This window comes from Corythoichthys intestinalis, chromosome 22 (assembly GCF_030265065.1).
Source record: "Corythoichthys intestinalis isolate RoL2023-P3 chromosome 22, ASM3026506v1, whole genome shotgun sequence".
Lineage (NCBI taxonomy): Eukaryota > Metazoa > Chordata > Actinopteri > Syngnathiformes > Syngnathidae > Corythoichthys > Corythoichthys intestinalis.
Genome location: NC_080416.1, coordinates 9,831,612 through 9,846,311, shown reverse-complemented (window position 1 = coordinate 9,846,311; position 14,700 = coordinate 9,831,612). Strand labels below are relative to the sequence as shown.

The window sequence follows — 14,700 nt, the reverse complement described above, 5'->3', positions numbered from 1 at the left end:
TAATTGATGGGTTCAGTAGATTAATTGCAAATTTGACAGGTAGATTAATCTATCAAACCCATCAATTGCAGAATTGCGTTCATAGATTAATCGCAAATTTGATGGGCAGATTGACCTTTCAAACCCATCAATTAATTACAAAATTACGATCACGGATTAATCGAAAGTTTGAGAGGCAGATTAATCTATCAAACCTATCAATTACAAAATCGCGATCAAAGATTAATCTATTGAATCCATCCACAATTGGATCGCAGTTTTGTAATTGATGGGTCCAATATATTTTTATAAAATTTTCGTTTAATCTACCCAAATTTGACAGATTAATCTGTCAAACCCATCAATTAATTGCAAAATTGCGATCATAGATTAATCACAATTTATATGGGCAGATTATTCTACCGAACCCATCAATTACAAAATTACGTTCGTATATTAATCTATTGAATCCATTCACGATTGGATCTCAATTTTGTAATTTATGGGGTCAATAGATGAATTTTTCAAATTTGCAATTAATCTACCCTAATTTCACATATTAATCTGTCAAATCCATCAATTAAATTGCAAAATTGAAATCATAGATTAATTGCAAATTTGATGGGCAGATTATCGATCCCATCAATTAATTAAAAAAATTACGATCACAGATTAATTGCAAATTTGATAGGCAGATAATCAATCGAGCCTATCAATTACAAAATCGCGATCATAGATTATTGAATCCATCCACGATTAGATTGCAATTTTGTAATTGATGGGTTCAGTAGATTAATCTACCTACCAAATTTGCGATTAATATATCGAACCCATCAATTAATTACAAAATTAAGATTGTAGATTAATCGCAAATTTGATGGGCAGATCGAACCAATCAATTACAAACTCGCGATCATAGATTATTCGATTGAATCCATCCACGACTGGATCTCAATTTTGTAATTTATGGGTTCAAAATATTAATCAAATTTTCGACTATTGTTCCCAAATTTGACAGATTAATCTGTCAAACCCACTGATCAATTTATTGCAAAATTGCGATCATTAATCGCAAATTTGATGGGCAGATTAATGTATCGAACCCATGAATTAACTACAAAATTGCGATCATAGATTAATCTGCGCATCCAAATCACGATTAATCTATAGATTCTAAAGAACCCTCCCGAAATTTATTGGACGTCAGTCACCGTCAACTGACACGTGATCATTATCAGAATTATTAGGTTTATCTGTTGAATAATTTTGCAATCAACTTTAAAGCTGACACAACAGTCTGTTTCCTGATTGTTGTCCGCAGTCATAAGACAAAGTGTAGTTCATGTAAAACCATTTTGAAAGCAGATCTGGTTCGTCTGTGGCCATCAATGGCAGTGAACGAGTCTAAGTATCACTTTTTTTTTTTTTTTGTCCTTTTAATTTATAAACCTAGTCCACAGTGGGCACATGTAATGATTTTATTTGAGGCAGTGAATCGGCAAGATGGTGTCGCTTTTTGTTTGAGTGCAAGACCTAAATGAGGTGTAAACCTAGCTCAGGTATTTTGGAGTAGTGCACTGGCATCTGGTTCCCAGATTTGACATAGATTTTATTTTTGGGAATTTACTTTTTGGTCTCTTGGATGAGGACTTTGCATTATAGGACCGGTTTTATCGGGCATCACCTAGTCGTTGGTAGGAAAATGAATACGGGGTCGTTTTTGAAGGCAATAAACAATGCGATTAAGATAATGTTTAAGCTTCAACAGCATGGAATGATAAGCACGGCAAGTTGTGATGCTATAATAAAAGAACAGAAATGCTTATAAAAATGTGAATTACAAACCAACCACAAGTCATTTTAGTTTTGTATTTTTGTTTTCCGTTTGACATTACAGTGATATTAGCAAAAACTGCCTGACGTTTATTTTAGTCTAGCATTGTGTTGCTAAGAGCTACTGTTGCTATGGAAACCGTTCAACAAGCAGCAGCCGCGAACTAACCAGTCATTAACTAAGGTGAGTCACATTTTAAAAGTTTCGTTTTAATTTGAAAGCCTTTTTAAATGGCGTTTGAAAAAATTGAGAGGCACTTTTAAAATATATATTCGTTTGAAAATTGTTGAGTCAACATTGAACAACCAATTTTAATATTTTTGAATATAGTAATCATGTAGATTTAACATGGTCTAATTGTAACGTAGCAAGAAACGTGTTCAAATTCAATATTTGTTATTAATATTCCATATTTTGACATCAATCCACGATTGAAGCCGTCTCGGTTAACGTACGTGTAGTAGCTATCGAACACTAGCAATTACAAAATATCAACTAGATTCAAGTTAAAATTTCATTTCAGTATATTCTAAACGTTTAGAGAAAAAAATCTAATAGTGTACTCAAACAACTACCGAAACATTGATTTGAAACGCGCTGTGTTAATTTGTAGATTAATTTACAAACGGATTCATGTCAGTGACTCTTGTTTGCGAACAAGATTCGCAGATTCGTCACACAGTAGCACAAGATTTACGACCTCCCAAGTCCAACACATCCGTGGAAAGTTAATGAATTTACATTCTATATTGCCCATAGGAACATCTTACGTAATAAACCTGTATTACGGTTGGGAATCGACGTTATTGTTTTCACAAACTTTGACATATGGTCAATACAATGTGTGGAAAGTGCTGCGTCCGTAGGTGGGTCGTGACATATGACCTCTTTTGCTCTAAAAAGTGGTTTGTTTGTTTTTTAAATTAAATTTCACTAAATATTACAAGAAAAGTATCGTTTTGGGGAAGCAAATGAAGTTTTATTGGAAATTTGAGTATCGTTTTGGGGAAGCAAATGAAGTTTTATTGGAAATTTGTCATGATTTAATGATGTTTTTGCACTGTCAAGTGCAACACGCTAACCTTAAAATACCATGTTATTACATTTACTCCATCTGTTTGAAAATCATAATAGAGGGAAGAAAAGACCATTATTTGAAACTAGTGCTGCAACAATTAATCGATTAACTCGAGTCATTCGATTAGAAAAATAGATTTGAATAACATGGCGTTGTAATGGTTTGTTTTAAAAGTGTTTGCATTTAGTTTTATTGATTTGGGTGGGAACACTGCCCTCTATTGGCAACAGTGAATATGACAACTCATTTCACATGGCTGAATCCATCCGTTCCCTGTTAAGACCAAACATTTTTTTGTTTGAGGTAATGTTTTTTTTAATGCATTCATATTTTAGTTTATAGTTATATTTAGCAGTGTTTTGTGGGAATATGTGTTTGAACTATTTGTTAAGAGCAATTAAAAAAATAATAGCATTTTATAGCATTTAAGCTAGAGGCCCTTTGCTATGAAAGTTAGCCAATTGTTTACTCATTTATTTATTTTATACCGTTTGAGGCTCAGCACCGGCATTTCAATTTTTTATTTTCCTTATCTGATTACTCAGATTATTCAAAATACCGTATTGGCCCGAATATAAGATGGTGTTTTTTGCATTGAAATAAGACTGAAAAAGTGGGGGTCGTCCTATATTCGTGGTCTAGACGTTATACCCATTCATGACGCTAGATGGCGCCAGATATCATTGAAGCGATGTTCTGTCATGACAGATTTCAGCTACTCTCAAGTTTAACCAGTTTGTATTATTTTATTGCAATGTTTTTCCTTATTCAGATTTGTTTCAAGACTACAGTTAGTTAGAATTCACGTTAATGGTTAATGCAGTTATTGCAATTTTGTTGTTTTATCACAGTAGATAGGTTTATTTACATTTCAAAAACCAGAAGCCATTCATTTACGAATGTGATTGCAACTTTAGTTTACATATTTAAATGTTCAGATTTTAAGATTTGAATGAGGCAAAATAACATGCTTTTTCTCTCAAATATATTGTTATAATAATTTGTTTCAGAGCTACTGTAATTCTTTTCTGTATATCAATTAATTTGGTGTTCAAAAAGTCTTTTTTTCAAACTTGAGTCTTGAAAAAGAGGGGGTCGTCTTATAATCAGGGCCGTCTTATATTCGGACCAATACGGTAACTAGTTCATCTATTAATCGACTACCAAAATAATCGATAGCTGCAGCCCAATTTGAATCACGTAATTGTTTCCCAACAACTGTTATATGTAATCCAGAGGGCTAACTATTATTTTAGTATTTGAAGAGCGACCATGGCCAAACATCCTGAGAAACCCATCGTGCACTACGGTGTGCCAGAGTGGACCAATAACAACGAGAAGCTCTCTGCCACCGCGGTGATTGAGCGATATATTTCCAACATAATCCGCCAAGAGAGCAGGTCTCTCCGCAATGAAACCACCTGTAAAGTGAGTCTCTGCTAACGTTGCCATTGCTTTTACGTTCGTTTGCCACTGATCAAGTGGTTTCGATTACCTGCGTGTACTTATACGTTGCAGACCGACTGGGATGAAAGCGATACCTCCCGCATGTTGAGAGATAGAATCTGGGAGGTCACAAGATGCAAGGATCTACTGGTAACATGTGCACAGAAAGTCGATGATGAGATTGAAGCATTGACTCTGGTAATCTCCAAGTTCTGCTAAATGTATCCTAAAAGTGACACCAGAGTAATCTCCAGAATTTTGTTTCATAGAATAAAACCCGTACCGAGGAGACCTTGGCTGCCACGGCTGTGCCCCACGAAGTCACCACGGAGAGCCTTACTCTGAGAGAGGGACGACGAGGATTTGAGTTGGTCAATGACCCCGTGGAAAAGGAGTTAAAAAAAGAGGTCTACGTCATCGAAAAAGTGCAGAAACTTCTCCAGCAGCACATAGACCAGGCTTTTGAACAGCTCGTGTAAATCCATTAAAACAGATTTATCCTCTCAGTCAACGTCAATAGAGCGCCGCTTAATTACCTGGGGATGTTTTGTTTCCAGTATTTTGCAGAAACTTAGACAACAGCTGACCGCTGACATCCAAAACAAGATGGAAACGCTGGGTATTGATAATACTTGTCTGGAACTTACAATAACTTCGCCTCAAATCTCCCTGAAGCCGAACCCTACCCGAATACCTGCGGGGTAATCTGTTAAGATTGAGTATTTACAGAAGAGAAAAGTGGAAGAATCTTGTTTGTCAAAGTGACAGACTGTCTGTCCTAATGATAGATTGTTCCAGTGACGGAGTATCTCTCGAACAGGTAGTTACCTAGGCTACCTTTCTGTTCCAGTGACAGACTGTCTCTCACTAAAACAGATAGTTGAACAATCTAGCTACCTTGTCTGTCCAAGTTACAGACTGTCCAAACGACACTCTTGCAGTGACAGACTGCCACTTGAACAGTTTGTCATACCAACAGACTGTCTGACTAAATGACAGACTGTCTTTCCAAATGATAGACTGTCCGTTCCAGTGACAGACTGTCTCTCACTAAAACAGATAGTTGAAGAATCTAGCTACCTTCTCTGTCCAAGTTAGAGACAGTCCAAACGACGGCCTGTTGCAGTGACAGACTGTTGCTTGACCAGTCTGTTCTACTAACAGTCTGTCTGACCAAGTGACAGACTGTCTTTCCAAATGATAGACTGTCTGTTCCAGTGACCGACTGCCGCTTGAAGAGTCTGTCCTACTAACAGACTGTCTGTCCAAGTGACAGACTGCCTGTCCAAACGACAGACTGTTGCAGTGACAGACTGCCCCTTGAAGAGTTTGTCCTACCAACAGACTGTCCAACCAAGTGACAGAGTGTCCAAATGATAGACTGTCTGTTCAAGTGACAGACTGTCTCTCACGAGAACAGATAGTTAAAGAATCTTGCTCACTGGGTCAGATAGTCTCTCACTAGAACAGAGAGTTGAAGAATCGAGCTACCTTGTCTGTCCAAGTGACACAGTGTCTGTCCAAACAAGTCTGTCCTACTAACAAATTGTCTGACCAAGTGACTGTCTCCAAGTGATCGACTGTTTGTCCTACCGATAAGCTGTCTGTACTAGATTTACTAAACTATCCTTTTCATTCCCTCTAGTACATGCACACCGCACGATTGGATCCAATTCACCCAGTTAAATTTAGCGCGAGCCCGTGAAGCAATGCAAACATCTGAGCAGATGAGGGAGGACATGAGTCTCAGCAGAGTAAACGTACGTCTGCTGAAACACCAAATGCTTCTAAATAAATTCTCTCCAACTCATTTCCTGCATATCCTCAATTCCTGCAGCTCCAAAATGAGTTGAAGAACCAGCAGAGAGCCACCGAGTTTGCACTGCGTAAGCGCAATCACGATGAGCAACAAGCTTGTCGTGAGCTTGAGTGGCAGTTGAAAAATGTGAGTTTGACGAGTTAGTTTCAGAACATGCAGTTGTCACAGATCATCGAGAAAATGTTCCTGTTCCTGCAGACTGAAGATGAGATCGCAGCCATGGAGAGCGACATCTTCAATCTGGATGCCGATCTGCAAGCAAAAACCGCCCCCTTGAAGCTAGCTCACACCAGACTGGAGAACAGAACCGCCCGACCCGGCATGGACCTCTGCAGAGATGAGGTGAATACCAAGTGCTCATCAATAACCATATTCTTTATGTTACTCTTTCCTTTCCGTTCTTAGGCGCAACGTTGTCTCGTGGACGAAGTCAACCAGCTTCAGGCCACGATTGCTTTTATGAAAGAGAAGCTAGCTGAAGCTCAGTAAGTTCAAAGTGTTGCTAAGTCGCAAATTCCCAAACTTGTTGTATTCTCCTGTTTCAGGCACTCGCTACAGAGACTGAAATTTCATCACAACCAACTGATGCAGGATCACTCTCGGAAACGTGACGCTTTAGCCCTGGAGCAACGTTGCATTAACATCCGCGAGCGCCTCATCCCCATTTTGTACAGCGACGAAACTCCAGTACCGCTTCTTCTACTTACTAGCTCCAGCGGGAGGAGCACCGCGCATCTGGAACGGCAATAGTTCACTCAAATTTTTACAAGTATTACAAAAGTACATGAATTCTGTACAATTCTAGGACCTTTTCCACTCGAAACCATGTGAGGTTTGTTTACGCGTGTTTGTGCTCAATAGCAACCTTGTTTTGAAATCCCTCCAGGATTTTCCTGGAAAAACATGTCTTATCTTCCATTCTGCTCCAATAAAATGCCTCCACAACAAACCCGCACATTTTCTGCTCCATTTATTTCAGCGTAAGCTTTTTGCTTGACACACCCACGCCTCGTCATACTCCTCTCTACAAACATTTATCTCCATCGTAAAACCAGGCTACAAACACTTCCTTTTGTTCTTTTAATTTTTCAGTCCTTCGTGTATTTATTTTCCTTCTGTCGAGGTTTTGAGAGACAGCGAGAACAAAAAGTGGTATTTGGTGTGTGGCAAAATGTATTTTGGCATGTGGCATTTTTTTGCCATGTGGCATAATGGATTTTGGCACGTGTCATTTTTTTTGCCAGGTGGCAAAATGGATTTTGGCATGCGGCATTTTATTTGCCATGTGGCATTTTTTTGGGTATGTAGCAAAATGGATTTTGGCACATTCATTTTAAATGGCAGAAAAACATTTGTGGCTGCGATTTTTGACCAAACGCTTACAATTATAGTGCATTGACATTCAACTGGCACCCAAATCAGGCTATGCCATTGACAGCTATGAACGTCTATATTTTCCATTCATTTTCAATGGCAGAAAAACATGTGTGGCTCTGATTTTTGACCATACACTCACCATTTCAGCGCATTGACTTTGAACTGGCTCTGAAGGCAGGCTATGCCATTGACGGATATGAACATCCAAATTTTCCATTCATTTTAAATGGCAGAAAAACGTGTGGTTCAGATTTTTGACCATATGCTTTACATTACAGCACATTGACAATCAACTGGCACCCAAGTATTCACAGCCAGTCATTCCAGTTTGAATTAGATGTCATTGCAAAATATCCCCACAACAAAGAGTTCTTAGCATGTTTTAAACTTGTATTTCAGCTTTGGAAATATGACCGTACGCAACCATCGATTATTCTGAATCATTTCACTTCAAGCTTCAGATGCTTTTCCCGCCTCTGAGAGGGCCATTAAGAGAAGCTAGTGCCCGCTAAATGTCCACTACTTCCACATGAGTGGGCGCATCTGATCGGTATCTCGCGTCAACGTAGTCGCCGGTCCCTCAGTTGGAGCGGTCGCTCGTTGGACAACAGTCTTCCTAATGGGGACTGGATCTTTGGATCTAATGTTAGTTTTTTGGCAGAATTTTCCATTTGTCAGAGCCGTGTCGTCAGCGTCTACGCCATGTTCGTGGCCGTCAAGGACTGCGTGGCTCTTTTCGTCTACTCCTTCACGTTCGTGCTTGGCCTTCCCGCTAATATTTTGGTTTTGTTTGTGTATGTCCGCAAAGCTCGCAAACGTGGCGCCACGCCAAATGTGGTCTATGCGCTAAATCTCTGCCTGGCTAACCTGGCACTGGTGGCCTGGTTGCCTGTCAAGGCTTTGGAAACTTTGCTTCAGGACTGGAGACTCCCAGCGCCAGTTTGCCCGGTTTATAGCTTCTTCCTGTTCTCTTCGCTCTACGGGAGTTGCTTGTTCATCACCGCCGTGACGACGGGACGCTACCTGAGTATTGCTTTCCCGCTCGTCTATAAACGATACCGCCGCGCTCGGATTTCATGCTTCGTTAGCGCGGCGCTCTGGGCGGTCGTCCTGCTTCACCTCGGCATCGGTTTGGTAGCGGAAGGTGGTGCCAACTTCGTATCGGCGGAGGACGACGCCCTTGTGTGCTACGAACATTTCAACGCCTCCCAGCTAGCCGTGCTGCTGCCACTGCGCCTGGAAATGGCCCTCGTCCTCTTCCTTCTGCCGCTAGCGGTGTCGTCTTTCTGCACGCTACGCTGCGTCACGCTAGTCTGGCGCTCTAACCTCCGCCCGGCGGGCAAGCGGCGAGTCCTAGCGGTGGCGCTGTCCACATTAGCGGTGTTCATAGTTTGCTACGCTCCTTACAACGCCTCACACGTGGTGGGTTTCGTGACTGGGAAGAACATGGAGTGGAGAGCCTATGCCATGCTGACCAGCTCCTGTAATGTTTTCCTGGAGCCCGTCGTCATGTTGATGCTGTCGCCGGCCGTGTCCAGAGGACTCATAGGAAGAATTTGCTCGGGGCAAAGCAGATTCAGTCGCACTGATGGCTTTCGGCATCGTTGCGTCACTCCTAACACTGGAGCTAACAACGGGTCGCCGGCTACCATCACAGAAAGGAGCCAAGGTGGGGCGGAAGTGCCAAAACTGAGTCGGGAAAGACGCGACTATGGCGCTTTTTCACGATAGTGAAAATTCTTGCCTCAATAAAATCCAAAATATTGGGGTGATTGTTGTGATTGTTTCAGTGGTTGAACGGGCTAATAGCATTTTCATTCATTTTACCTGAGAGAAATATTCTGAAAAATGGCATTTGTATTTTTAATTTACACACAAATGTTTAAGCAAAGTAGGGCTGCAGCTATCGATTATCTTAGTAGTCGATGTTGTTGATTAATCGATGAACTAGTTAGCTCGAATAATCGAGGAATCGGATAAGGAACATTAAAAAAAATAAATACCTGAGCTGAGCCTCAAACGGTATAAAAAAAAAAAATAAATGAGGATCTAAGTACAACAAAACAACAATTGGCTAACGTTACGTAGCAAAAGTCCGATTGCTCAAATGCTGTAGCTAACGTGTTTTTTTTTTGTTTTTTTTTTTTACAATGTTCTTAACAAACGGTTCAAACATATATTCCCACAAAAAATGGCTAAATATACCTGTAAACTAAATTATGAATGCATTAAAAAAAACATTAGCTCAAACAAAAACTTAGCTTATGATGGTCTGAACAGGGAGCAACTTGATTCAGCCATGTGAAATCAGTTATGTCATATTCACTGTTGCCATCAGGGGGCAGTGTATCCACCCAAATCAATAAAACTAAATGCAAACACTTTCAAAACAAACCATGACAACGACACTTCAATTAAACGAATACTCGAAGCAGCAAAATTTAATTTGAATCTTTTTTCATTTTTTTGTTTTTTTTACTGTCCACAAATGATCATTCAAAAGGGATTGGATGTCCCAAAAATTAACAGGAAGTGACCGTAAATTGACCGGAAGTAGCAAAGTATCCCCATGCAATTTCTCCAGAAATGCCATTTTTGTAGTTTCAAATTAATACTGTATTGTGGTTTGGATTTCCAGTATTGTACAAATGCACAGCATACTTTGACAGTTGTTAATAACCACATATAACAATAAAAAAACATGGAATAATTTAAAATATCACCTTTTGTGTTTACCGGTTCTGCTCCTCAACTAACCTTTGGTACAGAGCGATTACGAAATACTTCCCTTTAACAATTTGAGCTCACAGGTGGTTGCGGGGTGATGATGTTTGAAAAGTGCGAACAACAAATATTGTGTCGGAAAGTTTATTAAATTTCCCCCAGTGGAGGTGAGATAGGAGATATTGATATTGTGATATATTTCTGATTATGTGTCAAAGACACACTGCCTGTTGAGAGTGTTGGAACAACACAGTTATGGAGAGATTGATGCGTCATATTTGACAGTAGCCAGGTAGGCATGCTTTTTTTGTGTGATATTTCTATTTTGTATTAATCAGAACTTTTTATTTTATTATTCAATTATTAGAACTATTGTCAAATAATGCTGTATATAAACGCTTTGTTATATTTTCAGCTCTGGATTTCTTAATTTTTCCTGTACTTTTACCACATTTGTTTAACTAATGTGTCAATGGACATTTTTTACTGTCATTCACTTGTTTGTAAAACATTTCATGTATGACATTCTGTTATTAAAAAAAAAAATATTTCAACAACACAAAATTATGCTTGTTAAGTTTTCATGTCTGGATGAATAAATGTAATTTTTCTGAATTGACTTATCATATTTTGTGAAAGACTTCCTTTAAATTTTTTTTTTTTTTTTTAAACAACTATATTGTAGCCTAGCCTGGATATTTGGAATCAACTCACCTCACAAAAAGCAGGACTTTTTGGCAAAAAGAAGCTTCTTATTACGTCCCCAGTTCAATTTTACTGTCAAATAAAAATAAAATGAAGAGAATTACAAATTGTGTAATTAAAACCACCACATAGCTGAGCATTTCTGTCCGCTAGCTTAATGCTAACACTATTAGCGACCCGACTGTATGCAATAAACACGAAAAACTTGTCAAACGACATTAAAACAGTACTCACAGTTATATATTTTTGATCATTTGAGAAGGAGGGCTAATATTATTGCCCTAATAATGAACAAAATTTAGCTGAGACGTTTCAGTGAACAGTTTTAGGCCTGTTGTAGCCGAAACAAGCACACCTGAAAAACCAGCACAATCTAGTGTTTCAATCTTTTTAATTGTTCAGTGTTTTTTTATTATTATTTTTTAATTATAATATTATAGGGTGCTTTTATATTATGAAAAAAAAAAAAAAATTGGGGAGGCTGTACTCAGACTGGAATGAGTTCGCATTTCCATTCATTTCAGATTTGTCAAAATATTGTAGGAAAATATTTTATCGTGGACCTGGTATTAATAAGAGAAAAAAGACGTAATATTATGAGATTTAAGTTTTAATATTCGTACAAGAAAAATATGGCCATATTGAAATTGATAATCAGATAATAGCAAAATTTACTTTCAAAAATTGTTTTAGCGACGGCGCTTAAATTCATAGATTATTTGCGAAAGTAGATTCATCGCAACGTAGATTAACCTGAGTTAATCGGCAGATGAATCTTTCAACATCACTGATCGATCGCAAAATAGAACCTTTATTAATGTTAGTTAATATTTATTAAATTAATTGCAAAAATAGACTAATCGCAACATAGATTAATCTGATTTAATCTGCAGATGAACTTTCAACGTGATTGCAAAATAAAATAGAATCTTTATTAATCTTTATCTTTATTAAAGTGCCAAAAAACTCTACACTAGGGCTGCACCGCTGCAGCTATCGATTTGGGTAGTCGATTAATCGATGAACTAGTTAGTTCGAAAAATTGAGTAATCGAATAAGGAACATAAAAAATTAAAATACCTGAGCTGAGCCTCAAACGGTGTAAAAAATTTTTTTATGAGGATCTACTGTGAGTACAACAAAAGAAAATTGTCTAACTTACATAGCAAAGGTCCGCTAGCTTAAATGATATGAAATTATACCTATATTTATTTTATATCTATAAACTAAATCACGAATGCATTAAATTAGCTCAAACAAAAACTAAGCTTATGTAGGTCTTAACAGGGAGCACCTGAATTCAGCCACTCTTGCCACGAGAGGGCAGTGTACCCACCCAAATCACTAAAACAAAATACATGTTAATTTTTGTTGTTTACCTGGAATTAAATCACTTTCTTTTCCAGAGATATAGGAAAACAAGATCAGACATGATACGTGAACATTTCTTAATAAAGAACTGCATATGTAATGGGGTGTTCTAATTTTTTCACATGACTGTAAATATTGACCACGTTTTCTTCTCCAGTGCGTGTCACCATGCACCACCTTCTGCTGTCTGTCTACATCTTCACCTTCCTGGTGGGTGTCCCCGCCAACATCCTGGCGTTCTGCAGCTTCTGCCATAAGGTGCGGACCCGCGCCGCACCCATCGACGTTCTCCTGCTCAACCTCACCATCTCCGACCTCATCTTCTTGGCTTTCCTGCCCTTTAAAATGAAGGAGGCCTCAGACGACATGAAGTGGCTCCTGCCCTTCCCGCTTTGTCCTTCCACCGGTTTCATCTTCTATGTCACCATCTACAACAGCACCTTGTTGCTAACCGCCGTGGGCGTGGAGCGCTACCTGGGCGTTGCGTACCCTCTCCGGTATGCCTTGTGCCGCAGGCCCCGCTACGCCGTGGTGGCCTCTGTCCTCTTCTGGGCGGTGACGTCACTCAACCTCAGCATCGTCTACATCATGCCTTACGCCCAATGGGGCAACATGGAGGCAGAGCCTCCGTCCACTTGCTACTTGAATTTCACTGAATCGGAGTTGAACATCCTTTTAAAAGTCCGCCTGGAGCTCTTCCTGGTCCTCTTCTGCGTCCCTTTCGTCATCTGCTGCTTCTGCTACGTGAACTTCATCCTTATCTTGTCGCGTCTTTCCAACATCAGCAGGCGGAAGAGGCTGAGGGCCATCGGATTGGCGGTGAGCACCCTGGTAGTGTTCGCCGTCTGCTTTGGGCCTTACAACGTCTCGCACGTGGTGGGCTTCGCGCGTCAGGAGAGTGGGGACTGGAGGAACGTGGCGCTGCTCTCCAGCACCCTCAACGCGTGCCTGGATCCGGTTATTTTCTACTTCTCGTCGGCCGCCGTTAGGAGCATGCTCAAACGCTGCTTGAGGAACGTCGTAGCTAAGATGCACATACTTGGGTGCGGGTGATGTCCAATCTGTTTGAACTGGAAGGGTTGGTTTATTGAAATTGTAAAGACACCACATGATAGTCCACTAGATTATTTGCAGTGTGTTCTTTAGGGTTGAGGTCAGATGACAACTGAAGATTCGTCTTTAAAGTGATGTTTTTTGTGACATAAAAACATGAGCTTTTTCCTTGTATTAATTGATTTTCTGTAGTGGAATTGAATTTTAATCGAGGACTGTTGGTTAATTTTTGATTGATTGACGATTTTACAACATTTTGCGGGTGTACGCCGGTCCTCATGGGAAACGCAGTCTTCCTTAAGGCAAACACTGCCGCTTTTGTCCACCGTTGTCGCTAAATTCGACCAAAACAAAAAATTATCACGTGTTGCTTTAAAGAAATGAAAAAAAAAAATACTATAATTAAATATCTCATTATTTAAGTGTTTATTTTTCCATTTATTTCAATATTTATTTTGATTTTAATGTGTTTTTTTTTAAATGTTTAAACAATTATTAGTAGTAGTCCAGCAAAAAAAGGTCGATCATTTAAATAAAAATATTTTTTGAAAAATCAGTGTTGTTAGGTGTGTTATATTTTCTTCATATATTCTTCAAATGTATTTAGATTTTTTTTTTTTTTTATCTTTCCAGTTTTTAGTATTTAGCATTTGAGAACAAAATATTGAAATGTACAATGTTGAAGTTAATGTGTTATTTCAGTATTTAAAATTTACTCCATTACAGTCATATATTTAAAGTTTTTATGAATTCACTTTAACACATATTTTATTTTTTCCCATTTTCGTTTGTTTTTACTATTAAGGTAAAAACCTATAGAAAAATTAAACTAAATGCAAAAAAATCTAAATCTAAAACTCTACACAAATTTAAATATTTATGCTCATTAAAATAAATACTGAAATAAAAAATAAAAAAATGAATATAATATTACAGTGGTACCTCTATTTTTCGAAATTGGTTCTGAAAGTAGTTTTGTAAATTGAAAATTCCATGAGACGTATGGAGAAAAGCTGCCAAAATTAAAAATAAAACTAAAAAAATAAATCAATAAAAGGCAAAATAAAAACAACTATAAATAACTAAAAAAAGAAATTATATATAAAACTTAAAAATAAATACTGCATTCGTTTCGTCATATATTTCTGTATTTATAATATTTTATTTTTGAATTCATATTTGGTTTTATTTTCATTTTTATTTATGTACTTATTTTTATATTTATTTTTGTATTCATTTTTGCCTGTTTTTAATTTCGAATCTGATTTCTTATGCAATTTTTATTTTCACTTTTATTCTTTTTTTTATTTTTAA

The 14,700-nt window shown here is 38.2% G+C and overlaps 3 protein-coding genes across 3 annotated transcripts; all 3 read left to right on the top strand.

Moving 5' to 3' along the window:
- Window positions 1–1,925: 1,925 nt before the first annotated feature.
- On the top strand, window positions 1,926–7,099 carry tekt2 (tektin 2 (testicular)). Its single transcript, XM_057827473.1, has 10 exons — window positions 1,926–1,996; window positions 4,148–4,319; window positions 4,410–4,535; window positions 4,607–4,812; window positions 4,895–5,038; window positions 5,983–6,097; window positions 6,175–6,282; window positions 6,355–6,498; window positions 6,562–6,641; window positions 6,702–7,099. Exons 2-10 carry the CDS (start codon window positions 4,164–4,166, stop codon window positions 6,904–6,906), a joined length of 1,284 nt encoding a protein of 427 aa, XP_057683456.1. The 5' UTR covers window positions 1,926–1,996; window positions 4,148–4,163; the 3' UTR covers window positions 6,907–7,099.
- A 1,136-nt stretch (window positions 7,100–8,235) lies between these two features.
- Window positions 8,236–9,425, top strand: si:dkey-211g8.9 (free fatty acid receptor 3). Its single transcript, XM_057828594.1, has one exon. It carries the CDS (start codon window positions 8,236–8,238, stop codon window positions 9,262–9,264), a length of 1,029 nt encoding a protein of 342 aa, XP_057684577.1. The 3' UTR covers window positions 9,265–9,425.
- Window positions 9,426–12,078: 2,653 nt separating this feature from the next.
- On the top strand, window positions 12,079–13,386 carry LOC130910964 (free fatty acid receptor 3-like). The gene is made up of 2 exons (XM_057828635.1): window positions 12,079–12,091; window positions 12,491–13,386. The coding sequence occupies exons 1-2, from the start codon at window positions 12,079–12,081 to the stop codon at window positions 13,384–13,386; spliced, it is 909 nt and encodes a 302-aa protein (XP_057684618.1).
- Window positions 13,387–14,700: the final 1,314 nt, after the last annotated feature.